This window comes from Nothobranchius furzeri, chromosome 5 (genome assembly GCF_043380555.1).
Source record: "Nothobranchius furzeri strain GRZ-AD chromosome 5, NfurGRZ-RIMD1, whole genome shotgun sequence".
NCBI lineage: Eukaryota > Metazoa > Chordata > Actinopteri > Cyprinodontiformes > Nothobranchiidae > Nothobranchius > Nothobranchius furzeri.
The window spans coordinates 17,712,542-17,740,457 of NC_091745.1; the positions used below are offsets into that span (position 1 = coordinate 17,712,542).

Here is a 27,916-nt window from a genome sequence, read left to right on the forward strand (position 1 = left end):
TAGACGTCGAAGAAGAAAAAGGCGGAAGTCCTGTCGTCTTACGTCACCATCCCAAACAAACATGGAATATCGGGGGTCTTTGGTTATTATTTCCACCTGTCTGGTTCTTCTAGTTTCGTGTTTTCTAGCAGACTTGGATGTAACGCTTCCGGTTATGTACGTGACCGTGGCCGCGGTGCTGTGGCTATGTTGGGGCTGGCTGCGGCGGCGGGATGGCGGGACTCACCAGCGGGTGTGTGTGCTGGTGTTGGGGGACATCGGCCGCAGTCCTCGGATGCAGTATCACGCTTTGTCCCTCAGCAAGCACGGATACCAGGTTACCTTGGTGGGGTTTTTAGGTGAGAGTCCAAAGCGCAGAAACTAGTTGGTGTGTCAGCTTTAAAGCTCTTCTATCGCTGCTGACAGGAAGTGAACAAATATGACCAAAATCCAAACTGTCACTGGGAGGTGAAAAATGTCCGAAAACAAAGAGAATCTGTCTCAAACTATGACTAAACAAGATGACTAAAAAAGAGGCAAATGTTATGGGAATTAACATGATTTAATGTAAGTAAAGTGTTAAACAAATTTTGTCTAATGACAACATCCCACCTAGGGTAACACCACACTACTGGAATATAACTGTTTCCAACAATTACAGAAACTGATCCCTAAAGGTATCAAATGAAAATAAGCAACTAAAAACATCCAAACGAACCCAACCAGTGAGACAAAATAGCACCAAAGGGGAAATGACCCCCCACAGAGAAGGGCCCTGCAACCCAGATAAAACCCACTGAGATCAAGAAAGGTAGCACTACACACCATAAAGACCATGGCGGCTAGACAACAGCAAAAACAAGCATAAAACTAAATAAAGGCAGTTTGGCTGAAAAGGTGTAGGAGTGAATGAAAAAAAAAGTCAGATACAAGTTTTTATGGCCTAATGAAATAAAGTGCTTTTAGAAATTATAATTTAGAAGTTTATTTCTGTTATAAGTGTAGCTTTATTGATGTCTTAACATTTGGTGAATTCCGGGAGCCGTACAGCCTTTTTTACTGCAGTTTTTCTCAAAAGATGTCGTAAAATCTTAGTTTTTTGGCAGATGAGTTGTGGGAGGTGCTAAATTACCACGGAGGAAAAGTAATCTCACAGAATCAAAACACCGAAGATGAGCCAATAAACCACATAAAGACATCAAAATAACTTCATATATGTCAGAAAAAACAAAAGGACTAAAAAAAAACTGCTGAAAACATACATATAACTTGAATAGGCAAAAAAAAAAAAACTTCCTGCTGTTCCGATCACATTAAAAGAAAAACGCAGGTTAATTTAAAAAGATTTAACACGGAAAAGATGCTAACTCTTAAATTATGAGATTTTCTTCTTTGAAAGTTTCATTTAGTCTCTTATTGTGAAAAAATAATCTTTTTTCCAGGTTCCAGACCTCACCAGGGTGTACTCGATAGAAAGAAAATTCAAATTGTGGCGATCTCAGAAGTAAAAGGACTTCAAGGTAAAACAGAATTTGGATTTTTCTGGAGCATAACTTCTAAGACACATGGAGACAAAACTCTGCTGCTTTTCCAGCTGGACCGAAGCTCTTGACGTATGCGGTGAAGGTGGTGGTTCAGTCATTGCAGCTTCTTCGCCTGCTGCTGACGATGAAGCTGCAGGCTCATCTTCTGATGCAGGTTTGTTCAGGACGGTTCAGTTAGCTTCGCTGCATCAATGATAGGTTTCCATCTTCTGTGTTTTGTATCCCAGAATCCTCCTGGGCTGCCCGGTATAGCTGTGGCGTGGCTCGTGTGCGCCCTGCGTGGCACCACGTTCATCATCGACTGGCACAACTACGGCTACACCATCATGGCTCTGAGCCTTGGAGCGGCGCATCCGGTGGTCCGCTTGGCCAAGTGGTCGGTACCAGTTTCACAGAGGATCTGGTTTCACTTGATGACGTAGATCCAGGAATGGGTGGAAGATGAATGAATTGAGTTGTTTCCATACATGTCTCACCCTCCAGGTACGAGCACCTCTTTGGGCGTCTCTCCACCCTCAACCTGTGTGTCACAAATGCCATGAAGAATGATTTACAGAAAAACTGGGGCATCGAGTGAGATTTGAGTCGCCTTTTCTGCTCCAGTTACAACATCAGAAAAATAAAACCACTTTTTACAGATCATGTTTTAATATCAGCACAGATAATGTAGCAAATATGTCATGTTTGCTTTAGAGATCACTTCAGTAGCTGGCGTTACACACCTGGGACCTGTGAGGTCAAACATCAGATCAGATAACGTGTTTGTTTTGGCAGGGCGACGACTCTCCATGACCGACCCGCCTCCGTCTTTGGAAAGACTTCTCTGAATCTGCAGCATGAGCTCTTCTGTAGACTCGCCAACACTTATCCTGAGTTCCAGCACCCAGGGTGAGATACGTGGACCCTCACAGGTGTTTAGGAGCCTTTTTCTACCGGTTTAGGACACACACACACACACACACACACACACAAAAAAAAGCCCTCCAAAACATTTTTGATACAAGGACTGAAACAGAAGTGTAGCCAAGGCCTAGTCTCCTGCTGCGTTCAACACTGTTATTTACAGTTTCTGTATTTTGGTTTAGTTCCTGTTAAATAACTGACATGATGGTATTGATCTCAGGTTTGTTTTGTGGCCCGTTTCACTTTTATCTGGTTCCTGCTCGAGCGTTTCAGCTTCAATGTTTCATTCGTTCTGGTGGATTTCTGCTCAGCGGTGTTTTTTTCAGTGACTGAAACCAGATCCTCTGATCTGTTCTCAGGACCGTCGGCGAGGAAACAAAAGCAGAGGCGACCGTCTTTACAGTCTGTAGTCCGAACGACGGTTCTGTGACTCTGTGGAGGGATCGCCCGGCGCTGCTGGTCAGCAGCACCAGCTGGACGGGTCGGACCCTGCTTCCTTACTCCTTCAATCAAAACAGCAGAACAACTTCTGTCTGCTTGTGTTTCCCTCATCAGATCCTCCTGATGATTTAAGGTTTATGCCACCGTGCAGAGCTCTCACCGCTGCTCTGGTTTAATTCAACATGTTTTTTTCTCCACAGAGGACGAAGACTTCTCCATCCTGCTTAAGGCTCTAGAAGGTCTGACAGCATTTTCACTGACACCAAACCATGTTTCATCTGTTCCCACTGCTGATCTGTTTGTTCTCAGCAGAATACGAAGGTTACATCAGAGGAGGGTCTTTGTTGCCGTCGTTGGTCTGTGTGATCACAGGTAAACACCCGACCCGAGCTTCTGGCCTCTCCTGGGTTCCAGTTCTAGGTGCAAGAAAATGTCCAGAACTGATTTTGTTTCCTCTGAAACTGCTACAGACATCCTGTTAAACCGTAATAAATCAAGTGTTTTTGCAGGTAAGGGTCCTCAGAAGGAACACTACAGGAAGCTCATAGACTCTCTGCACTTGGATCATGTGAATATCTGCACCCCCTGGTTGGAGGCTGAGGATTATCCACTCCTATTAGGTTTGCTTCAGATGACATCACTGGTGTCCCTCTGTAGTTCGGTTGGGTCATGGAAAATGGAAAACAGTCATTTTGTGTTTTCCTTTCTTTGACTCATGCAGGTTCTTCAGATTTAGGAGTTTGTCTCCACAAGTCGTCGAGCGGTTTGGACCTTCCCATGAAGGTGGTGGACATGTTTGGCTGCTGCCTTCCTGTTTGTGCGATCAGCTTTAACAGGTGAGAATCCCACTGACCTGTTCCTGGACCTCTAGTCCATGCTCAGACATCTGCACGTCCATCTGCTGAGCTGTTAGAGCTGAGGGTCTCCTATAATTACCCTCAGGCTGAAATCTGAAAGCAGCTGCATCCTCTGTGCTCTGCTCCAGATGTTCAGCTGATGTCACTTTTCTCTCCAGTTTACCCGAGCTAGTGAAGCACGATGAGAACGGACTGATCTTCAGAGACTCGGCGGAGCTTGCTGAACAGCTAAAGGTGAGAGCAGCAGGAGCAACGATCACCTCCATTTAGTTTAACCACTTCCATCCATTCCTGCAGTTCAGGCTGAAACACGTTCCAGTAAAAGTCTGATCATTCAGTAAAGTTCGGCAACTCATCCATTCCTTCTCAGAGACACGCTAAGATCTAGGAAACAAGAGTTTCAGGGGTTTTAATCCAGTTCTTCCTGTAAAAGTGTCCCAACAGAGTCGTCCTCGTCTCACCTTTTGATTCAGATTTTTGTCCCAACCATTCTTCCTGTCCCGTCCCAGAGTCTGATGGTCTGTGCTGCAGCCTGAGTCACAGGAATCGATGAACATTATAATAAGTTAAACTTGAGACAAAATTAGACTCTTCCTGGTTTCATTCTGTTCATCGGACACTCAGGAGGCAGCGGAGTTGACCCCAGATTCATTTTTAAAGTCTCAAATGTTCTCGTTTCCAGTCTCTCCTGTCAGGCTTTCCCAGTTTGGATGGTAAACTGGGAGCTTTCAGGGCAAAGCTCTGCAGCAGCAGGGACCAGTGCTGGGATGATAACTGGGACCAGACTGTTCTGCCTCTGCTGAGATCTCTCAGCCTTCCTGAACCCTGAGAGGGGAATTAAAGACTGTTTCATTCCACTGACTTTCTATAATGTATAAAAGAGGGTTTTTTGTATATTTGTGAATAAAATCTTTATTCTGCTGCATTTTCTCACCTGAACAATTTGATCAGTTCTATAGGAGCGAGTCTGTCGTAGGGAAACACGTTTGGAACGGGTTCACTCATCACACGGTGGCTGATTCCTGCAGTTTCTGTAAAATAAACAAGAGTCACGCTGATCATTTTATAGGAAACCAGAGTGGATTTGAGCCGCTGTGGACTGATAGATTCCTGCCTAACTATCGATCAGCTGATCGTGGTGAATAAGGGGGATCAGAGCGGAAATGCAAAGAGTCATGTACGAGCTAGAAAAAGATCCCAGGACATGAAGAAACCAGATCTTGGTTTTGGGGAGAATTTCTAGGGGTGTCACGATCCGATCACATGATCGGAAATCGGCCCGATCACGTGGTTTCAGACTGATCGGGACTCGGGCTTTACTTCCCGATCCGGAGTTGGATACTGGGTTCAAATTACAGGAGAGCAACTTGGTTCTCCTTAAAGGTTGTCAGGCTCCCTTGATGCCCTTAACTTACACACCCAGAAGGAGCACAAAAGAGATCCAGTTTCTACCTAGATTATATTATTTATATGGACTCAGCATAGCGGGGGTTCTTTTGGGCAGAGCAGCAGGCAGACCGCTGATTATTCATGAACTCCAGCTGCGTTCTGCACACGGCCACAGTAACATTTTCTAAGTTTCTAAGTGGCGTCACCAAAAAATATATAATTAACACACAGTCATTCGTGTCCGTTCATTTTCTCTCTGGTAAGTTCTGTCTGTATTTAAGCATGACGTGTGGACGCGCTGCAGCGCTCGTCACTGGTGCATGCCGGGCAGCGCGCCGCGCACTCTGCTTTTTTTGCAGTCAATAGATCAGTGGCGGCGCTAGGGGGGCGCTATAGCTACCCCTGGATTAGTCATTGCACCCCCAAGTAAATATTAGATTTTTTTTTCTTACAATTTAATTTCAATTGAACGTGTGGATGTGATAATATTTAGCATACAAAACAAAAATAATCAGTTAAATTATCATATAGATAGTCAAAACTTAAACCAAAACAGGAAATTGACATTAACCTTTGACCTCATTTTCTACCTGCGAACGAGTGAAAGGTAGAGCTAGTGGTAAAATGGATCGGGTTTTGTTGCCCACATTTCCACGGGTTCAGTCAGAAACGAATGAATGTTTGGAAGTGATCTCAGACCCACAAAAACCTACAGATCTGGATGAAGAGAGTCAACCCTCAACCGCCGCAGCAGTCTAGGGTTTTGCCGCTGGAAATGCTAACGCTAATGTTAGCTAACCTTGCAACACTATAGAAGGTTTTCTGTGTGTCTGTATGTGTTTATGATTTCATGGAAAAGTCAGCGATTGTTCAGATGTTTATGATGTACATTAATGATTGTTTCAGGTGTTGTTGAGGTGTTGTGCACGCATGTGTATCTGCTAGTGTTGAAGGTGTTTTAGAGAACAGTTGGTACGCATGACCACTTCCTTCATAGCACCCTCAATAAAAAGACTAGCTCCTTCATAGCACCTGCAGAAAAACATTTCTGGAGCCGCCACTGCAACAGATCAATTTGATCTGCTGGTTAAAAAGTTACTTGTGAGGTGAAAAAGAAGGAAGCAGGCAGGAGTTTTTCTGGAGGACTGGGAGATGCAGGAAGATCAGAGACAGGACAGGAAGAGAGGAAAATAAAAACCAAGAAAACAAAACAAAGTTCTTAAATAAACAAAATGTAGGTAGATTGATCCCACTACACGTTTGTACCTGTATAAAGCAATTGTAACCGGATTACAGGATACAATAAGATAATTAAAAGAAAAAATAAACAAATGGGCCAATAATTAGGTTCGGGGAGAATTGGAGGTTGTTTAAGAATGACTGGAGTCACGGGTATAGCATGAAACGGTTTATATACTAAATTTTAATAATAATGGGAAATATAACACATAAAGATAACACACAAAAACAGATGAAAACAATCGACAATAGTAAAATGCTCGGTATGAGATTTGATCATATGAGTCACAAGTCAGCCGGCGTCAAGTCAAATCCCCACGCTTGGGGTGAAAGTCAGAGTCCGGTGGTGCGATTTTTTCCTACCGCACCGTTGAGATTGTTCACAGAAGAGAGCAGTCTGCTCTTCAGTTACTTGAGATGTCCTGGTTCGTTCAGTGGTTAAGGCTCGCCATCTCCCTCGTCAGGAAGAAATCCAGTTCTCGTTCCAAGTGAGTGATCATAGGAGTCGGGATCAAACCCAAGGAAAAAAAAAAACCCAGCCTGTAAACAACAGGACTGTTAGCGAGTTGGCATCGACCCTTCTCGTCACATCACAGCATAAAGTCTTACAGACTTAAACAAATGCTTCACTCTATTGGCATAGCCAATCATGTTTGGGTTCACAGTTCAACTAACATAACATCAATTTGATTGTCTATTAAAATAATTCTCAGTAGCTCTGGAAATATAATTACATATGACAACAATTGTTCAGCTCAATAGGCTCAGTTAGATTCTATTACTCTACACTATTCAACAAGAAATACATTCATGACAACAAGGATACATTTAGTTGTGTTTCTATACAGCATTGTGACACCTTGTATATCTGTAACACAATAAATAAATAAATAAATAAATAAATAAATAAAATGTTCTATAACAAAATTCAACAAAATATAAATTCTGGTCCTTTGGTCCACCTTTGTAAAATAATTCCTCCCTAATCAGTTAGCTTTTATTTATTTTTATTTATCTATTTTTTTTATTATTAAATGTTTGGTTAAGGGACGCATTGCTAATTCTATGGCGTTAGCTATAACGCCCCTGAGGACCTTGTACATCTAGGCCGTACCACCATTAACTGGCGGTTTGAGCCGTTAACTCCTGGGAATCCCATATGCCCTACCGCCGTTAACTGGCGGTTTGAGCCGTTAACTCCTATATGCCCTACCACCGTTAACTGGTAGTTTGAGATGTTAACTCCTGGGATCTAACGTCTAGCAGCCCACTGCTGTCACCTCGGTTGCTGTAATTAGCTTTTTGAATTTAATAATTTACTGAATTTAATCTCATTCACTCACCAACGCGCTCCAACGGTTCCCTCCTACAGAGGATTGGTTCACTCTGTCGTCTCCACACAAATCTATAAGAATGAAATTAATTTGATAAGCTATTTAAGTTTCCTTTTTTTTTAAGTTGCATCGTTAGCTTTTTCTCTTCTTTTTCCTTTACTCACCGCGTTGGTTCCAAGTTCCTAGCTCTTATTAGAAGGAGTCAAGTCCGCCTCTCCCTCTATCTATGCGGCACCCAAATCAGGGTTCTTCACGGCCTCGACCGTTGTTTTTTTTTCTCTCTCTCTCTCTCTCTAACCGCTCAGTCTTTGCTTTCTGTATCTGCGTGCTGCACAGCCGTTTGTCTCTCCTCTCGCTCAGCTGCGTCGCACGGTTTTATTTCGCGGAGGCGGGACTTATTTCTCTCAGCCAATGAAATTTCAGATTCCCACCTGGACCAATAGTATACAGCTTTCCTCTTCTGTTTCTGTTAGGGATGTTCAAGATTCTTGTTTTAACCGATGTTTAATATTAAACTCGTTATTTTAGTTATTCACCCTTCCAATAATTCATTATGAAATTATCTATTAGTTAATTAGATATCTATTAATTAGTATTGTTAATTTCCTTAATTTATATTTTATATTTTATCTAAATTGAGGATGGATCATATTAGTAAGCCAATTAGTTAATACCTCATTAAGGTTCTAGCTTCTGGGTTACATCCTCCCCCATTAAATATCATGCACGTCCCTGTGCATTGTTTCTACGGGGTACACAACTTCTTGAGTAAGAGAGTCAATAAAAGCTTTATTAAGTCCTTGGAAAAGGGACCTAACTACGGTCACTAGTGGATTGCCCAATTGAGAGTAAGTTAGTCTTTGAGGAGGCTGACTACTTCGTTCAGATCTCCTGACATACATCTCTGGTTGCACAGTATCATGCTCATCCGTTTCGGTTTGATTCTCAACTGAGACAGGACGAAGTGAGCTCTCTGTTTCCGACAGAGCTGATGAGCTATTCTCTAAGACTTTGGTCTTTTCAGATGTATGTGTCTGATCGTGTATGATGGGTTCAAAACTTACATCACGTTGCTGCGACTTTAGGACACCATCCAATTGAGGTAGGTTTGTGTTAGTTTCATCCCCCGTTTCTACGTCAGGTAAGTATACTTCGTTTTTTTTTCGTTTTTTCAGGTAAGTATGTTGCTGCTTCTTTCACTCTTTCAGGTAAGAATGTCGCAGTTTCACTCATTCTGTCAGGTAAGAATGTTTCGGTGTTGATGCCTTTGTCAAGTAAGGACAATTCAGCATTTTCATTACCAGCTAAGGTTGGTTCCTTGCGATCCCCTGTGTGTAAGGATAGTGTGTTTTGTTGTTGAATATTATTTACCGGTCCTGAATCTGCTATGAGTTCCCTATTTGGCAAGGTGACCTCTATTTGATAGGATGGTCGGTTTAGCACTTGTGGAAGATCAGAGTAATAAAACTCATCTACCTCTTCGTCAAGTGGCTCATCTGGGTCAGGTTCTAAGGCTGAACTCTGTCTTGTATGAGGTCTGCTAGGTTTCGTAACGCGTTCTGTTTCATTTTCTAATGAAGAGAGAAAACCACAAGGCAGTAAAAGATCTCTGTGGAGTGTTCTGTTGGGTCCTTCTCCGTTCTCTGGTTTTACAGTGTATACTGGCAAGTTTTCCATCTGTTTGAGAACTATATACACTGTTTGCTCCCATTTGTCTGCTAATTTATGCTTTTCTCTTAAGCGAAGATTTCGGACTAAAACACGATCTCCCACACCTAGTGTGGACTCACGAATGTTTCTGTCGAACCGTTCTTTGTTCTTCCTCGCTGTTTTTTGAGAGTTTTTTATGACAATGTCATAACTCTGTTCCAGATGACTCTTCAGTTCTTTAACATACTGAGAATGAGTTATAGAGGGCTTGTTCAAATGCGGTAACCCAAAGGCAATATCTATAGGCAACCGAGGCTGCCTACCGAACATTAGCTCGTAGGGAGAGTATCCCGTCACGTCATTTTTTGTACAATTGTACGAGTGAGTAAGTGGTTTTACAAAATCGCGCCAGTGATGTTTCTCAGTGGCTTGTAAAGTTCCCAACATGCTGAGTAATGTACGATTGTACCGTTCAACGGGGTTGCCACGAGGGTGATAAGGGCTCGTTCTGACTTTACGGATACCAAGTAAAGAACAAAGTTCCTTGATTGTACGTGATTCGAAATCCCGTCCCTGATCACTATGAAGACGCTCAGGAAACCCGTAGTGGACTAAAAAATGTTCCCACAGGTTCTTCGCGACGGTGGTGGCTTTCTGATCTTTGGTTGGGATGGACACTGCATACTTTGTAAAATGGTCTGTAATCACTAAGACATCTTTAGTGTTCTTACTGTCTGGTTCTATGGAGAGAAAATCCATGCAAACTAACTCCATAGGTCTGGTGGTGGTAATACTCACCATTGGAGCAGCTTTGTCAGGGAGGGCCTTCCGACGGATACATCTTTCGCAAGTTTTAACTTTGATTTCGATATCACTAGCCATTCTTGGCCAGTAAAAACGGGACCGAATGAGATCTGTCGTACGTTCAACCCCAAGATGCCCCATATCATCATGTAGGCTTTGCATGACTGTTGAACGTAATGAATCAGGCAAGACTAACTGCAATGATGTCTCTGGTCCTAATTGGCGTCTCCGGTACAGTAAATCATTTTGAAACTCAAACCGTTTCCACTCTCTCAAAAGGTTAAGAACCACCGGGGGTTCTGCAATAGTATCAGTTGGCGGTTTATTGTCAGTCATAAGCAGCTGAATGACTCGGCCAATGGTTGGATCTTTCCTCTGCAAGGAGACAAGGTCAGCATGGTTATACTTGGGCACAGCAAAGAAACTGTCACTATTGTCTTCCAACTGGAATAGGTCTGGAATGGCCGCTGCAGACATGGCAAGTGACTGAACTAAACCACAAGGAGAATCAGCCTCATCCAAGACCATGTGCTTTTGGCATGTTGCCTTCACTGCTTCGGCTTGAAGTTGAAGCTCGACTTCTTTGACAGAGGATAAAAGATGAGATCGGAACTCATCTAGTCGTTGGCATTCCTCAGTGAATTTTGAGTTGTCTTCAGGTTTATCATGCAGCCTCCTAGACAGGCCATCCGCGTCAACGTTCTGTGTACCTGCACGGTATCTGATGTCAAAATTATAGGTGGACAACGCAGCTAGCCAACGATAGCTCGTTGCATCGAGTTTTGCCGTTGTTAAGAGGTAAGTTAACGGATTATTATCAGTAATGACAGTGAATGTGTTCCCATACAAATAGTCATGAAACTTATCTGTTATGGCCCACTTTAAGGCTAGAAACTCCAACTTGTGCGCAGGGTACCTAGTTTCACTAGAGCTTAAACCGCGACTTGCATAAGCGATTACCTGTGTGACACCGTTTTGCACTTGGTATAGCGCTGCACCGAGTCCGGTCGTACTAGCATCTGTGTGTACTAGATATGGGAGTTTTGCGTCAGCGTAGCCAAGAACTGGCGAAGTGGTAAGTTTTTCAATAATAGTTTGAAAGGACTTCTCACAGTCTTGGCTCCAACGATTCCCAAAGGGTTCTTTGGGGTTCAAGTACTTTGATCTACATGGTGGTGTTTTAAAGTTTTTCCGTTTGGGTGGATAACCAGCCGTGAGAGATGTTAGTGGCTTGACAATATTTGAATAATCTTTAACGAAGCGTCGGTAATAACCGGTAAATCCTAAGAAAGATTGGAGTTCCTTCAAAGTCTGAGGCTTCGGCCATGTTTTGAGTGCTTCCACCTTATCTGGATCGGTTTTTATGCCATCTCGAGATACTATATGTCCAAGATAACGCACAGATGTCTGGAAAAAACGACACTTATCTGGTGATAGCTTGAGTCCGTATTCTCTAAGCCGTTCAAGAACGTGAGAAAGTCTGGTTTCGTGTTCTTCCAAGGAGTTGGAAAAGACGATCAAGTCGTCTAGGAAAACTAACACTTCCTTCAGATTAATGTCCTTCATACACTTTTCCATAACCCGTTGGAAAGTGCTTGGAGCATTTGTTATTCCTTGTGGCATACGGTTAAATTCATAAAACCCAAACGGGCAAACAAAAGCAGTTTTAGGTTTATCCTTTTCACACATCTCTATTTGATAGTAACCTGACTTGAGGTCCATCACAGAAAACCACTGTGATCCAGCGAGAGCAGAAAAGGACTCCTCCAAGTTAGGCAGGGCATATGCATCGCGAATGGTTTGCAGATTAAGCTTTCTATAGTCTATACATAGACGTACCTCACCATTCTTTTTCCGAACTACCACTATTGGTGAGGCAAATGGAGACTCCGACTCTCTTATTATACCGGTTTCCAAGAGGGCTTCCAAATGTTTTCTCACGGCTTCATAATCATGTGGATGGATCGGCCGAGATTTCTGTTTGAATGGGGTCTCGTCTTTTAAGTTGATGTGATGTCTTATCTGTTGTGTATGACCAAAATCAAGATCGTGGTGCGAAAACACATCGGAGTAAGTGTTAAGTTTGTTGGTGATCCTCCCTTTCCATTCTTCGGACAAGGGCGAAGTACCGAAGTCAAAACTGAGAGGAGGGTTTGAAGGTGAAGTCTGTTGCTGCGAACTACACGCCGCAAGTACTTTCTGATCACTTTTGTCAGGTTCTGGATATGGCATAACACGATCGGCTTTAACTAACTCAGCGATCACACAGTTAGTGGGTAATGTGATGTCATGGTTAGTTTCGTTTCTTAGTACAACAGGTACTTTGTATGGACCATGTGAAGGTAAGGAAATGAGGCAACAGTCTACAATTATACCCCCTGGTAGAGAACCATTGGTGGGTTGTTCAATGAGTGCATAAGGCTCATGCTTGTTTTGGCTGGGTTGCATAAACCCTTCTAGTAACAGTTTTTTATTTGCAGGGAGAACTTCTTGGGTTCTCCCTCGAAGCTTCACCACACCAACTCGTCCATCTTTGCTTTGTTTTTTTCTGACTGCTAAGGCTTTTAGCACGTGTTGGTACCCATAAGAGAGTGCCTTGGAATCAGGTAAGTTATTGGCAGACAATTGCTCATACAAAGGATCGAGTGTGTTTGTGCCAATGAGTAGTGGTGTATCAGAGTTTGAGCTTATATCCGGAACCACTAACGCAAGGGTAGGTAACTCAAGTCCAGACTGATCGAGCTCTTTTGGAAATGTGACACTTATCTCTATGTATCCTAAATAAGGAACTGCTTGACCGTTTGCGCCCTCGACTTCTAACAGATTACTGATGGGTTTAATTGAGAGGTCAGGTAAGTGTTCTTGGTAAAAAGAATTGGCAATGGTGGTTACCTGGGACCCTGAATCCAGTAAACAATTACATTCAACACTGTTAACTGAGACTGTAGCTGTGCATCGCCCACCCACTAATCTTTTGGGAAGTTTTGGCACTGAATGAGCGTGAACTGGCTTGTAAAAAAGTCTCTCTGTCCTTTCCTTAGAGGGACTTGGTTCTACTTTAGCACCTATCTGTCCCACGATAGGAGCTTCTACCGGTTTAAAGGAGGAGACTGAGCAATTGGCTTTGACATCTCCCACTCGCGCTGCTTCTGTCTAAGAGCAAGTCTTTTAGTTGCAACTAGTGCTGGATTTGGCTCGTTGCTACAGCTAGAAGCTATGTGCCCATCTTCTCCGCACTTAAAACAGTATCCAGGCTTTGGTCTGGGCACCACTGCTGTTATCTGCTGAATCTGTTTGGGCTCATCTGGAATTTTAGTCCCCACACGGGGTTTTGACTCTTTTTGAGTTTTCTTTGCCTTTTTATCTGTGTTGTTAACCTTAAGCTGTGCAATTTGGCTCCTGAGCTCAGCGATTTGTTTGCGTAAGTCATCACAGTTATCATCTATTTCCAGTTCACAAGTGTTTTTACTCTGAGAGCATGTTGTTTGCACATTTGAATACACTCTAGTTCGTTGTGCCCCTAAGTGTTGTTTCATGCGTGCTGCTTTAGTAGCCTGTTTGTCTTCTTCAGTGCGCAGTTTGAGGAGAAGTGCTGTAAAATGAGGCGGGTTGTCTTTCTTTTGTTCGAGTTGCAGGTTTGAAATCAGCGAGCTGTCCCAACAGCCTCTGCAAAACTGCTTGAGCAGCTGCTGGTCGGCGTCACTGGAGGAAATTCCATTCCTCTGAATAACTAGGTTTAACAAGGTGTATAACCTCTGAAAGTAATCGGAAGGTTTTTCACCACTGTCCTGGTTTGTGTTTAAAAAGCGAGCAAAGAGCTCGTCGCCGTCTTCGACAGCTGCGTAAGCTGAATCGAGATGTTCAAGGTACGTTTCCGGGTCGGATTTTGGACTAAGAGCTTTAACGATGCTCGCTGCTGGGGCTGACAGACTCTCCACGATTCTTCGTACAATTTGGGACTTGGTGAGTGAAGGATCATTTATGCATAACACTACACTACTACGCCAAGTATCATAGTCAGTTTCAAAAGAAGGGTGTGGAACTCGCCCTGAGAACGGTTTTAGTCTGCATTGTGAAGTAGGCGGAGGGATAACCTCACTGCTTTTAACAATGTGTTCCACAATAACTCGCTGAACCTCAGGTGTGTTTAAAAGATTTGGTGGAATGCAAGGGTTTTGTTTTCCAGTCTCTGTAGGTGGACAATTGTCCTTTGAGTTGTTCATATAGTTAACTTCTGGTGTTAAAGGCAGGGAATATGTAACTTGGTCACTATGGAGCATTGGCTCTGGTTCAGTGACTGGTTCAGATGCATGGGTATCCCTTCCTAAAGATTCCCCAATTTTTGCCAGTTCCTCCATTAGAAGGTCTTTAAATGATTGATTGCTACGCGCAGCTATGTCCCTGAGCTCTGACAGATAGGCATCAGTGGCAGATGTGCTAGTTTCTAGACTGTACGCGCTGGCTAGGTCTTGAATATGGAAGAAAACATCTGGGTTCCTAGTACAAGGTTTGTCATAGGGTAAACATTGTTTCTTTAATTCCTTAACAGTGGCTTCATGTTGAAACTCCACAATAATCTGATCACAGTTTGGTAACTTAATGCGCCTGTTAACTGGTCCGAATCCTTCCATAAACCCAAAGACTTCGTTATCAAGGTCTGTATCAGTTAACCCACTGATTAAAACAGCATTTGAAACTTTGACCTTTTCTGTTTTCACAACTTCCATTTTAAAACACTCAAAAGTACCAATAATGCCAAAATGGCAAACCACTGTGACCTCCAGGCACTCTTATGATGTCAGTCAATGGTTAGCTAAGGTAACAACTCTACAATTCTCCTGGCTGGCTCGCCAAGTTTTATGTAACCGGATTACAGGATACAATAAGATAATTAAAAGAAAAAATAAACAAATGGGCCAATAATTAGGTTCGGGGAGAATTGGAGGTTGTTTAAGAATGACTGGAGTCACGGGTATAGCATGAAACGGTTTATATACTAAATTTTAATAATAATGGGAAATATAACACATAAAGATAACACACAAAAACAGATGAAAACAATCGACAATAGTAAAATGCTCGGTATGAGATTTGATCATATGAGTCACAAGTCAGCCGGCGTCAAGTCAAATCCCCACGCTTGGGGTGAAAGTCAGAGTCCGGTGGTGCGATTTTTTCCTACCGCACCGTTGAGATTGTTCACAGAAGAGAGCAGTCTGCTCTTCAGTTACTTGAGATGTCCTGGTTCGTTCAGTGGTTAAGGCTCGCCATCTCCCTCGTCAGGAAGAAATCCAGTTCTCGTTCCAAGTGAGTGATCATAGGAGTCGGGATCAAACCCAAGGAAAAAAAAAAACCCAGCCTGTAAACAACAGGACTGTTAGCGAGTTGGCATCGACCCTTCTCGTCACATCACAGCATAAAGTCTTACAGACTTAAACAAATGCTTCACTCTATTGGCATAGCCAATCATGTTTGGGTTCACAGTTCAACTAACATAACATCAATTTGATTGTCTATTAAAATAATTCTCAGTAGCTCTGGAAATATAATTACATATGACAACAATTGTTCAGCTCAATAGGCTCAGTTAGATTCTATTACTCTACACTATTCAACAAGAAATACATTCATGACAACAAGGATACATTTAGTTGTGTTTCTATACAGCATTGTGACACCTTGTATATCTGTAACACAATAAATAAATAAATAAATAAATAAATAAATAAATAAAATGTTCTATAACAAAATTCAACAAAATATAAATTCTGGTCCTTTGGTCCACCTTTGTAAAATAATTCCTCCCTAATCAGTTAGCTTTTATTTATTTTTATTTATCTATTTTTTTTATTATTAAATGTTTGGTTAAGGGACGCATTGCTAATTCTATGGCGTTAGCTATAACGCCCCTGAGGACCTTGTACATCTAGGCCGTACCACCATTAACTGGCGGTTTGAGCCGTTAACTCCTGGGAATCCCATATGCCCTACCGCCGTTAACTGGCGGTTTGAGCCGTTAACTCCTATATGCCCTACCACCGTTAACTGGTAGTTTGAGATGTTAACTCCTGGGATCTAACGTCTAGCAGCCCACTGCTGTCACCTCGGTTGCTGTAATTAGCTTTTTGAATTTAATAATTTACTGAATTTAATCTCATTCACTCACCAACGCGCTCCAACGGTTCCCTCCTACAGAGGATTGGTTCACTCTGTCGTCTCCACACAAATCTATAAGAATGAAATTAATTTGATAAGCTATTTAAGTTTCCTTTTTTTTTAAGTTGCATCGTTAGCTTTTTCTCTTCTTTTTCCTTTACTCACCGCGTTGGTTCCAAGTTCCTAGCTCTTATTAGAAGGAGTCAAGTCCGCCTCTCCCTCTATCTATGCGGCACCCAAATCAGGGTTCTTCACGGCCTCGACCGTTGTTTTTTTTTCTCTCTCTCTCTCTCTCTAACCGCTCAGTCTTTGCTTTCTGTATCTGCGTGCTGCACAGCCGTTTGTCTCTCCTCTCGCTCAGCTGCGTCGCACGGTTTTATTTCGCGGAGGCGGGACTTATTTCTCTCAGCCAATGAAATTTCAGATTCCCACCTGGACCAATAGTATACAGCTTTCCTCTTCTGTTTCTGTTAGGGATGTTCAAGATTCTTGTTTTAACCGATGTTTAATATTAAACTCGTTATTTTAGTTATTCACCCTTCCAATAATTCATTATGAAATTATCTATTAGTTAATTAGATATCTATTAATTAGTATTGTTAATTTCCTTAATTTATATTTTATATTTTATCTAAATTGAGGATGGATCATATTAGTAAGCCAATTAGTTAATACCTCATTAAGGTTCTAGCTTCTGGGTTACACAATAATTTATCAGCAGGTAGTATTTATATAGTTGATACAATTCAGATCATCTTCAAAACTCCGTCCCATGCCCAGGGGCGTATCTAAGCATTTTGGGGGCCGAGGCAAAATAGACCCCTGCCAGGTATTTTAAGTTGAAGTGCTGTCTGTTTTTATATTAGACTTTTTATATTTGCAATAAAGTCCCAAAGTGAAGAATTTGTTATTTAATACTTGATTGTTCAAGCTACCTCACAGAAGTGATCTGCTGTTAAAAATTAAAATAAAAAGGTAATTAAATAAAACATAAGGAACATCCTGGAACAGTTTCTTCCTTTTCTTTTTTTATGTATCAAAAGTATCGGATCGGGACTCGGTATCGGCAGATTCTCAAAATGAAATGACTCGGACTCCGCAAAAAAACCTGATCGAGACACCCCTAATTGTTACCACTTCAAAATCCGACTAATTCTACAAATGATGTTTGCATCTATATAATCACTTTACAAAAGCTTTGGAAAGCTTTAAAACGTGTTTGTAGAACAGCACGACGATATCGTTCACTCGCTGAAGCAGACACAAGCCGTCCTTTGCTACTGCTGATTAAGTGTTTACAGCTGATTAGCAACAACATTAAATGCGTGATTCAAAAAACATTTCATTATTTCTGATTATAATCAGCCACTCCTGAGTTTTTCATGCAGGCTGAACATGAAAACGGTCTCCTACACCCATCTCCTGCATTAGCTTCTGGTGAAACTAATATCTGAAAATCCTGACACATCTACGTCAAGCGGTCACTTGGACTCATCCACTTACTCATGACGGGGAAGGCCGTCGTCGTTTTAGCATCCCGAGTCAGCAGAGGACGTCTCGGCTAGTAGAAGCTAACCGTTTGCGTTAGCGAATCACCCAGAACTCCTCTAGGCTTGTGTTATTTGCAGAGATAAATCAGTGCTGCAGCTGGCTTGTACTTCCTGACACAGGCGCATCTGTAGCGCGTGCTTCGGTCGCACTAATCTCAGGTTTTAAAAGGTTGTTTTCATAAAAGTGCTCCTAAACTCCAAACATTGTCTTCAGTCTATATTTTACGTTGTGGTCCAATGAGCCAGGTCATGACGTGGATCCAGCAGCGTTCCCGTTTGTCTGAAAAACACCTGTGGGTGGATTCTTACCAAGCTGCCGTTTGAAGCCGTCATACGTTTCTGGGTTTCTCACAGTGGAGCAGATAAAGATCTCCAGTTTCCTCTCAGCTGATGAACAGTTTAGGATCTTCACCAGCAGCTTCACTAGACTTCCTGCCACGTCGGGATCATACACCACGTCTGAGAAAGTCACAGAACAAACCTGTCACACACTTTGCCGATGATTCGTGAGACTGTTGGTCTGAACCCGAGAATCAAAGAACGTTTGAGGAGTTTGGGATGATTTGAGACCTGCAGCGATGACGGTGTCACACCCGATGTCTCTGATCGTCTCATCTGACGCCGTCGTCCAGTCCAGCTCATCCACTCTGACGGAGGGAGACGTCTGCTCGCTCAGTCCGTTCAGCTGTACATTTTCTCTGAGTTTTTGCAGAACCGAAGCGTGACAGTCACTGAATATAAATCTATTTGGGCTGCAAGAGCGACAGATGCCAATGCCCGTCAAGCCAACACCGCTGCCGAGCTCCAAAACCGACCTGCAGGAGGAGAACTGGGTTATTGGTTGGTCCTGGTCAAAGACTGGTTCAGTTTTCAGACCACAGGTTCTAAAATGATCTCTCAGCATTTCAAACATCCAGTTCAGCATAAGTTGCTCAGTTCTGATGCAGATTTCTGCTGAACTGGGTTTGAAGGGATCTTGAAACTGTTTAATACGATTAGAGAAGCTAAAAACGGATCCAGAAACAGCTAAAGTATTCTGACTTCTAGTGGGGTTCTGGCTGTAGCTCCTACAGATGCTTTTGGTAAAGATGCACTAAAAAAGCTGGCTGGCTTCAACCGGCTGGATGACGTCACAGACAGCGAGGACTACGACGAGGCTAGCCGCCTTAGCCATTCCTCCCTCCTAGACAACACTGAGGTCGACGAGCCTGGCTCAGCGGGTCTTCCTGCCCCAGCGGCTTCTCGCTCCTCCCTACCAGCAGTAAGAGCACTGCTCCAGGAGCTGCCCGCCATCATCTCCGCGGCTGCGGTCCGCAAGGGGCTAGCCGTTCCAGAACCGCCCCCGCCCGAAGCGGATGACTTGGCGGGAATTTTCGGGACAACTCAGACGCGCTGTCCAGACCCTATCTGGCCTCGCTTCCCCGCTGCTATGGGCTGCTGGTCCGCCGCCGTCACCGAGCCTGCAAAGCTCAAGGTGCCAGTTTCCACCTACGGGCCCTTCACCAAGGTCGAGGGCTTCTCCGACCAGGGCTGGCCGTCCGTTCCTCCACTCGAGCCGGACTTGGCCTCGCTGTTTGGCGCCAAGAACCACCTCGCTGGCCCGCGAGCAGTTCCCGCTTCGAAACATGACCAGCTGCTGATGCGGCTCACCGACCAAGCACACCAGTGTGCCTTTCAGACCGGCGCTGCAGGGAATAACATCGCCCTTCTCGCCTTTCAAAGATGATGGAGGAGCTGGACGCTCCCGACGAGTCGAAGACCGCCATCATTAAAACTACTGATGCTATCCTCAATCTATGTGCTGCTGTGCTCACCGGTTCTGCTCGCATTGCTGCCTGGCAGACCCTCATCCAGTGGGCCCTGTGGCTCAAGGCCCTGCCCTCCATTCCTGATCACCAGCACAGAGAGATGCTGGAAGGCCCCAACACCTCTGACGTTTTGTTCGGTCCCCATCTTAGGGGCGTCATCGAGAGGGCTCAGAAGACAGCTGAACTTTCAGCTACGGTGCGAGACTTGGTCCACCCTCGGTCAGCCTCGCAATCCGGCCGTTCCGCCAGAGGATGGGACGAACGGCGTGGGAACTTCAGGCGCCCAGCTGCGCCGCCCGCTCCACGGAGCCGGCCCCCCGCTTCGGCTCCACCTCAGCGAGACCAGCGAGTTGGCGGCCAACGGGTTCGACGGAGCCAGCAGACGCCGTCGTGGCAGTGGCAGGCGCAGGAGCCTCGCCGGAAGCAGCCACGGAAATGACTCCTTGGGGGGAATGTGTGTGTTCATGAGTGTAATGCTGTTGATGCTGCTGTTAATGTTGATGTTGGTTTTGAAATAAAACCCAAAAAACGTCACTTAAAGAGCTCAATCCTACAGTCCTCTGCCTGCTCTTCACACACGTTCCCCACATCAAGCACTGCGGCACATATACGTATTCCCGCAATCAGTCATGTCTCACGGCCGGCTGTAAAGGTGCGCTCCATTCGCGCACCGGCCCCGGCCTCCGGCCAGGCCCAGCCCATCCCCCCCACAACGCTGGGTGGGACGGGACGTCATGACGCGGCCGCGGTCACGCGCAGCGGCACAGTACGCGGCTCCGTCCGCGGGCACTTTGCCGTCCCCGTGTATGGTCCCGGCTTTCACACGCCCTGCTCCTTTGGTCTCCACACCCCGCGGTGAGGATCAGCCTCTTCCAGCTGGTTCACACTCGCCCTTTCGAGCACAGCCCTCCATGGGTCGCCCCCAGTCTTCTGGGGCGAGCGACGGCGTTAAGGGCGCATACTCAGTCTTCAGACATTACTCACGTGACCACGAACACGCGTCCGCTGTCGGAACGTGCGCGCGAATGGCGCCGCCTTTGTGCCATGAGCAAATGGATGTTGGAGACCATTCATTACGGTCACGCACTCCATTTTCAGGCCGCTCCTCCTCCCTTCAACGGGATCGTGGAGACGACGTTCACATCACGAGTTCAGTCTCAGACCCTGGAGCTGGAGCTGCGGGAACTTCTGTCCAAGGACGTTATTTCCCGAGTCCCTCGCGGACAAGAACTCTCGGGTTTCTACTCCCGCTACTTCGTGGTACCGAAGAAGTCGGGAGGAATGAGACCAATTCTAGATCTTTCCCTGTTCAACTGCTCCATAGCAGTGATGCATTTCCGCATGTTGACAATGAGGCAAGTCCTGGAATACGTTCGTTCCGGAGACTGGTTCACGTCAATAGACCTGAAAGACACATACTTCCACATCCCGGTAATTCCCAGGCACCGGAAGTTCCTGCGCTTCTCATTCAAGGGAGTTCAATACCAATTCAATCGCCTCCCTTTCGGCTACTCGCTAGCCCCGCGCACTTTCTCCAAATGTCTGGAGACCGCGCTGCAGCCGCTGCGCACGGCGGGAATGAGAGTTTTATTCTACCTGGACGACCTGCTCCTGTGCGCTCGGTCCGAGGACGAGGCGTCGGAACAGACCAGGAAGTTAACAGAGCATCTGTCAACCCTGGGGGTTTCTATAAACTGGGAGAAGAGCTCCATCCTTCCGTCCCAGTCGATTGTGTTTCTCGGGGTGGAGCTGAACGCCTCCCTGATGAGAGCGCGTTTGTCACCGGTGAGAGCGGCAGATCTCATCGCGGTGATCTCCCGCGTGCAACCCCGCAGGATCGTGAGGGCCCTGTTAATCATGAAACTTCTGGGCATGATGGCTGCAGCCCACGCTGTGGTGCCGCTAGGGTTGCTGCACACGAGGCGCCTGCAACGTTGGTTTATCCGCCTCCGGGTACACCCAATACGTCAGAAGGCATGTATGTTGAGGGTTCCCCCTTCAGTGGGCGGGGACCTCGCTCACTGGGGGAACCCCTGCACCCTTTCACACGGAGTTCCCATTGGACGCCCTGCATCTCACGTGGCTGTGTTTACGGATGCGTCGCTGTTGGGGTGGGGGGGCACGTGCTTGTCCCATACGGTGGCAGATCGCTGGCCCTCCCACATGCATGAACACATAAATGTGTTGGAGCTGATGACAGTGTGGAAGGTGGTCAGACACTTCGCTGCCCTTCTCGAGGGCCGTCATGTCGAAGTTCACACGGACAATCGGGTGGCGGCAGCCTACATAAATCGCCAAGGGGGAGTTCGGTCTCTCCCTTTGCTGCGTGTAGCCACAGATTTACTGTGTTGGGCACATGTCCACCCTCTGTCCATCAAGGCCACCTACATCCCAGGGGTCCTGAATGTAGCAGCAGACATCCTGTCGAGAGGGGGATCCCGCGACTCCGACTGGCGTCTGCATCCTGCGCTGGTGTCGCTGATCTGGACCAGGTTCGGGGTACCTTCTGTGGATCTGTTTGCGGCTCGAGAAAACGCTCAGTGTCGCCTGTGGTTTTCCCTGAGCCCCCAGGACCGACCCCCACTCGGGGCGGACGCCTTCTCACACCAGCCCTGGCCTCGAACACTCCTCTATGCATTTCCGCCAGTCCCTCTGATTCCCCGGCTCCTGGACCGAGTTCGGTCAGAACAGCTTTCGGTGATTCTGGTGGCTCCCAGACGCCTGTCTGCGTCATGGTTTCCGGACCTACAAGCGTTAGTGTCTGGCTCCCCGTGGAGGCTGCCATGGAGGGAGGATGCCCTTCTCCAGGCGGATGGAAAAATCAGACATCCTCCCGAAATAGGCCAGAGGCTTTGGGTTTGGCCGCTGAACGGTCACGCTTAGAGGCTTCTGGGCTGCCGCATGATGTGGTCGCCACGATTCAGAGTGCGCGGGCGCCCTCTACCATTGCGTCTTACGCTGCTAAATGGGCAGCTTTCCAGAAATGGTGCACAGAACGGAATGTTCAAGCGCTCTCCTGCCAGCTGGCGGATGTCCTATCGTTTCTACAGATACTGATGGACAGAGGCCTCACATTCAGCACTATTAAGACATATGCTGCAGCTATCTCATCCTGTCATCAGGGCTTTGGAGATAGATCTGTTTTCAGTCATCCCCTCACGAAATGCTTTCTAAAAGGTGTCAGGAGGAACAGACCTGTGTCCCGGCCGCTGTTCCCCCAGTGGGACCTCACGGTGGTTCTACACGGCATATCTAAAGCCCCATTTGAGCCTTTGGACCAGGTCTCACTCAAGTTCCTGTCACTCAAAACGGCCTTGCTGCTGGCTCTGGCATCAGTCAAGAGAGTGAGCGACCTGGCCGCCCTCTCGGTGGCTCCCGCATGCCTCAGGATCCGGGAGGATGGCGGGTCTGCTGTTTTATGCCCCAACCCAGCCTTTGTGCCCAAAAGCATTAATGCTTCCTTCAAATCCAGGTCATTTTCATTGGCTGGTCTTTTTTCTCCTCCCCATAATTCTGATGAGGAGGTGGCTTCCCATCTTCTCTGCCCGGTGCGCGCGCTCGCACGATATGTGTCACGCACTTCGGGGATTCGCCGCTCACAAAGCCTGTTTGTGCACTACAGGGAGTCTTCCCTTGGGCAGGCGCTGTCGACTCAGCGTCTTTCACACTGGCTATGTGACGCCATTTCACTCATCACACATCATCAGGGCGGGATTCCCCTGAGACACTCAGGGCTCACTCAGCCAGAGGGATTTCCTCTTTTATGGCGCTCCTCAGTGGTGTGTCAATGGAAGACATTTGTCAGGCTGCTCGTTATCATTTACGAGATGTGTCTTCAGGTTCTGTCACTCGTTCGGTGCTTGGACCTCAGCAGGCTGATTGAACGCTTTATGGCATCCCTTCAGCCCTGCTTGAATGATTTTCATCCTTTTATGGATTTTATTTTTTAGTGGGGGCTCCACTCTAATTTTTGGCTGCCTCAGCCTTCGAGCCTGGGCTGAGGCTGAGCGCCCCTCCCTAAAAGGCGTGTTGGGTGTGTTCATTGGTTGAGCTAACCAGTGTGGCGTAAACCCATCCAGCTGCGCATTATTCCAATAGCAGCTCACTTAAGGGCTAAGACTAGACGAAATAGAACGTTGGTTACGTATTGTAACCCCAGATTCTATGAGTCTAGTCGCAGCCCTTAAGCCAATGGCCCCACTGGTTCTGTTAGGTCTAAGAGCCATCGGAGGCGAACAGTGGAGTCGCTCCACTTATATACCCACAAGGGGGCCCACTATTAGTGGGCGTACATTGAAGCTCTTCATGATTGGCTGATGCGGAGATCATCCTTCCAATAGCAGCTCGCTTAAGGGCTGCGACTAGACTCATAGAATATGGGGTTACAATACGTAACCAACGTTAACCAGAAATGACAAAAGTTATATTAATTATAACACTTTAAGATAAACTGTAATCAAAAGAAAATCAACAACACCAGATCAGAGCTTTACAAAACTTGGCATTGGCCTACAAAACCCAGATCTGTGCATGTCTAGTATTTTGTTTAACTTGCTTTAATACAACTCTGGTCTTCAGGAAGAACTACACTGATAATCAGTTATTGTTCATAATAAAACATAAAAAATACCGTAGAGAGAAACAACGTCACACCGGACCGGTTCATCACCAATCCCACTGAGTGGATGATCTAGATGAGACGGTACCTGCCGGTGAAAACCTGCTGGTTCTGCAGAACCCACTCAGTCAGGTAGAGAGCAGCTTCCCAGGTCACGAGTCCGGTGGTTCCCTCGGAGATCAGAGCCACGTTTTCCAACAGACTGATGGCGTCTCCGCTGGGCTGCAGGACAGTCAACAGAACCAAAGACGGCTCGGGTTTTTCTCATTGTCTCCACAATAAAACACGAGTTTACAAGACAAACATCAGTCAGGGTCCCGGGGGGCTTTTAATGATTTATTTTACTTTAACAAAAAGGTCCACTAAATCAACAGCTTAAAATAATTACCGTATTTTCCGGACTATAAGCCGCTACTTTTTCCCCACGCTTTGAAACATGCGGCTTATAATGAGGTGCGGCTTTACTGAAGATTTTCCTTCACCTGCAGGGGACGCTTTAGCAGAAAGTGAAACAGGTGGAAGTCAAAAGTGGAAATCGAAGAAAGTGCTCATTTTAATTTAGCACATGCAAGCAGCCGGCACGATGAAGAATCTGTTTCAAATCCATACCCCCTCATCATGGTAACTACACGTATGAGTTCATATGATGCTGCATTTAAGTTGAAGGCCATCGATCTGGCAGTAAAGGAGGGAAACAGCGCTGCCGCACGTAAGCTTGGCATGAATGAATCCATGGTTCGGCGCTGCAGACGGCAGCGGGAAGAACTCATTCAAGCCAGCTTCACCCGGGGATGATGACAGCGACACGGACATCGCCACAGAAAAGGTATGTGACGAAGCTCTTCTGAGGCTGTTCAACTCCGACACTGAAGAAGAGGACTTTAATGGCTTTAGAGCGCAGGAGGAAGATGAAAGTGAATTACTTCTTCTGGTAGGCAGGTGTGTTTTATTTACTAACCAGGCATGTTTTGTGTGCAGTTTTTATTTTCTAAACATCCAGGGCTTATTAATGCTGTGTCAGCGCTGTTCTTTTCTTCTAAACATGCAAATGACCGGTAATAACGTGTCAGTGCTGTTTTTATGTTATAACCATCCAGAAATATGAATGCTATCAGCGCTGTTTTCTTTTCTAAACTTGCAGGCACATTCACCCGTGTTTAAAATTCCTTTTGTTGAATTAAAACAACAAGGAAAAACCTCCATGTAGCGTCTTTCTGTCTAATTATCTTATGTTATGGCCGTACATGCGCTGTGCGCCGGAGACCTGCATGTGGCTGCTGCGCCGCGGCTTGTGTTTGAGTGCGGCGTGTGTATGTAGACACCCTTTTTTTTTGTTGGTGCGGCTTATATTGAGGTGCGCTCTATAGTCTGGAAATTACGGTAATCTGGATAAAAGTAAATACAGAAAATAAATCCTGGAATTATGAAGTTGGTATATTCTAGATATTCTAGTCTGTAGTTTACAAGATTTATATAAGTTTTATTTTGTCTTTTCCCTGTTTTATTTTCTGCTTCTTGTCATTTTAAAATGTTTCCAGTTTTTCTGCAACACTTTGATAAAATTTTACTTTTGCTAACACGAGCTTTGAAATGTAAAATACAAAAAAATTATATCACATTTAAAACTCAGAAACACTTTTCTGAATGTAATTTAGGGCTGAACTCAGTCAAATCTCAGAAAGCTCAATGTAATTATGAGAAGAATTAATTAGATTTATTTAAGGAAATATAAGAAATCAAAAGGTGTATTCTGAACTGTTCTGTTTATTTCTCTGTCTTATGTGGTTTATTCTTGGGTGTGGCACATCTGTAACTCCACAGCTGTAAACAAACTCTTGTTTATAGCTTTTGTAAAAGTGTGAATAATTTTCTTTTCAAACAAAAAATCTGGTTTGTCTTTAGCGTCAGTACCAGGAAGTAGCTCTTGTAGCACTCCGGGGTCTCCTCGACTCCCAGCGCCTCGGCTAGAGCGTCGTACAGCTCATCCAGAGGATCACAGGCTGCAGCTTCCTGCTGCACACAAACAAAAACACAAAACTTCACTCCCGAGAGAAATAAACACCTCCAAGGCCAGCATCAGAACTAGGACCGTCTTTATTTTCCAGATTAAAAATTTTAAGATCCTAAAATTTTGAATGATTAAAAATAGAAACTGAAACTTAGGAAACTAAGTATAAATTCGATATATCATGAATTTTGGTTCTTTAATGGAAATGAATTTGTAAATAGAGTGTAATTTTTATGTTTCCTCCTAATCAAAGCTCGTAAAATATTATTTAAATATAACATTCACATCAAACGTCTATAAAACAACTTTTTTTCGGAACTGCGCTGCTCTGGGTGGCTGCATGTTAGAGTAGCTCTGTTGACTATATGTAAGGTTTGCCTTTTCTTGGGCATTTTTTCTTCTAGTTTCTCAAAAAAACTATTTTTTGGACACTTTACATTTCTGTTTCTGGTACTGCTATTTTTTTTAGCTTTTTTCACTTTTTGAGCATTTGTTATGATGCGTAACCATGGCAACAAGCTGGTTTACAATCTTTAGCAGCTGATTAACATTGGAAAAGCTGAAATAATACCTCAACTGAAGCCACAAATCCCAAATGAGCTAAAACACATGGATGCAGAGTGGGAGCAAAACGGAGACAGAGAAAGAAGAAATTCAAACCATCTCTTCCATCGATCATAATGGGCAATGTGAGATCACTGGCCAACAAGATGGAGGAACTCCAAGCCCTTTCAAGGACTCAGCCAGAGTTTCGGCAGTTTCGGAACCGCTGGAGGAGGTAATGCAAAGAAGGATTCTCCAGAGAATCAAGAAAATGATGGACAACCCTGAGCATTCTCTTCACAAGACTGTCCGACAACGGAAGAGTGTCTTCAGTCAGAGGCTTCTTCAGTTTGGCTGCAACACTGACTGCTACTGGAGATCCTTCCTGCCAACAGCCATTGTAATATACAACTCTTTGATGACTTGATTATTATTATTATTCTGAGCTACTACAGCAATCAATTTCCCTCTGAGATTAATAAAGTATTTTTGAATTGAACTATCAAAATAAAGTGATGCAGGAACCGACCCGTTTGATGAGTTCAGACAGAAACAGCCTTCTGTATCTGACTGAGGGAGGAAACCTCCTGCACAAAGGATGAAGACACGTCTGTCAAACAAATAACACATTTGTTTATTCCTTGATAATCGTGGATGTTAGGTAATAATGACTGAATACCTCTTACCTGCTTCAGAAGATCTAAAATAAACTCTGCTAACTCATCATTCTCTATCACCTGTGGTGGAGGAAACAGAACTGAGCTTTATATTTGCTACTTCACGTGAGGGAATTCCTCCTGCAGCAGCTAAACACGTCCACGCGTGATTTTGTGTGCTGTCTCATACTCACAGTCCACGGAAACGACGTTAGACGCTTCATAGCAAAAAACGACGCCCTAAATTCTATTAAAACCTCTCCGTTTTTCTCCTTTCTCTGCTCTGAAACCGCCATCTTTCACGTGTGTTTGTTTACTTCCTGCATACCCACAATGCCGTTAGTCGCAGGCATATGTCGATGGCCGCAGGTGCAGCTGGGTAATGCAGTTTAACTTTTAATTCTTTGTCTCAACCAGACCACTACATTTAAAAATAA

The 27,916-nt window shown here is 44.9% G+C and overlaps 2 protein-coding genes across 4 annotated transcripts; one reads left to right on the forward strand and one right to left on the reverse strand.

The window, feature by feature from the left end:
• alg1 (ALG1 chitobiosyldiphosphodolichol beta-mannosyltransferase) lies at positions 1-4,649 on the forward strand. Its single transcript, XM_070551488.1, has 13 exons — positions 1-338; positions 1,422-1,499; positions 1,574-1,677; positions 1,751-1,899; positions 2,007-2,096; positions 2,298-2,411; positions 2,786-2,907; positions 3,068-3,106; positions 3,180-3,239; positions 3,377-3,487; positions 3,589-3,703; positions 3,883-3,958; positions 4,407-4,649. Exons 1-13 carry the CDS (start codon positions 62-64, stop codon positions 4,551-4,553), a joined length of 1,482 nt encoding a protein of 493 aa, XP_070407589.1. The 5' UTR covers positions 1-61; the 3' UTR covers positions 4,554-4,649.
• On the reverse strand, positions 4,423-27,886 carry eef2kmt (eukaryotic elongation factor 2 lysine methyltransferase). Of its 3 annotated transcripts, XM_054734555.2 has the most exons (9): positions 27,674-27,882; positions 27,510-27,560; positions 27,353-27,433; positions 26,184-26,285; positions 24,361-24,494; positions 18,417-18,661; positions 18,156-18,305; positions 4,659-4,755; positions 4,423-4,549 (listed from the first exon to the last, which is right to left on the reverse strand). In XM_054734555.2, exons 1-9 carry the CDS (start codon positions 27,773-27,775, stop codon positions 4,534-4,536), a joined length of 978 nt encoding a protein of 325 aa, XP_054590530.2. In that variant the 5' UTR covers positions 27,776-27,882; the 3' UTR covers positions 4,423-4,533. The 3 variants fall into 3 exon arrangements, with proteins under 3 accessions (XP_054590530.2, XP_070407591.1, XP_070407590.1); XM_070551490.1 differs by lacking the exons at positions 4,423-4,549; positions 4,659-4,755 and adding an exon at positions 15,239-15,499 and having other exon boundaries at positions 27,674-27,886; XM_070551489.1 differs by lacking the exons at positions 4,423-4,549; positions 4,659-4,755 and adding an exon at positions 16,063-16,368 and having other exon boundaries at positions 27,674-27,886.
• Between the last annotated feature and the right edge of the window lie 30 nt (positions 27,887-27,916).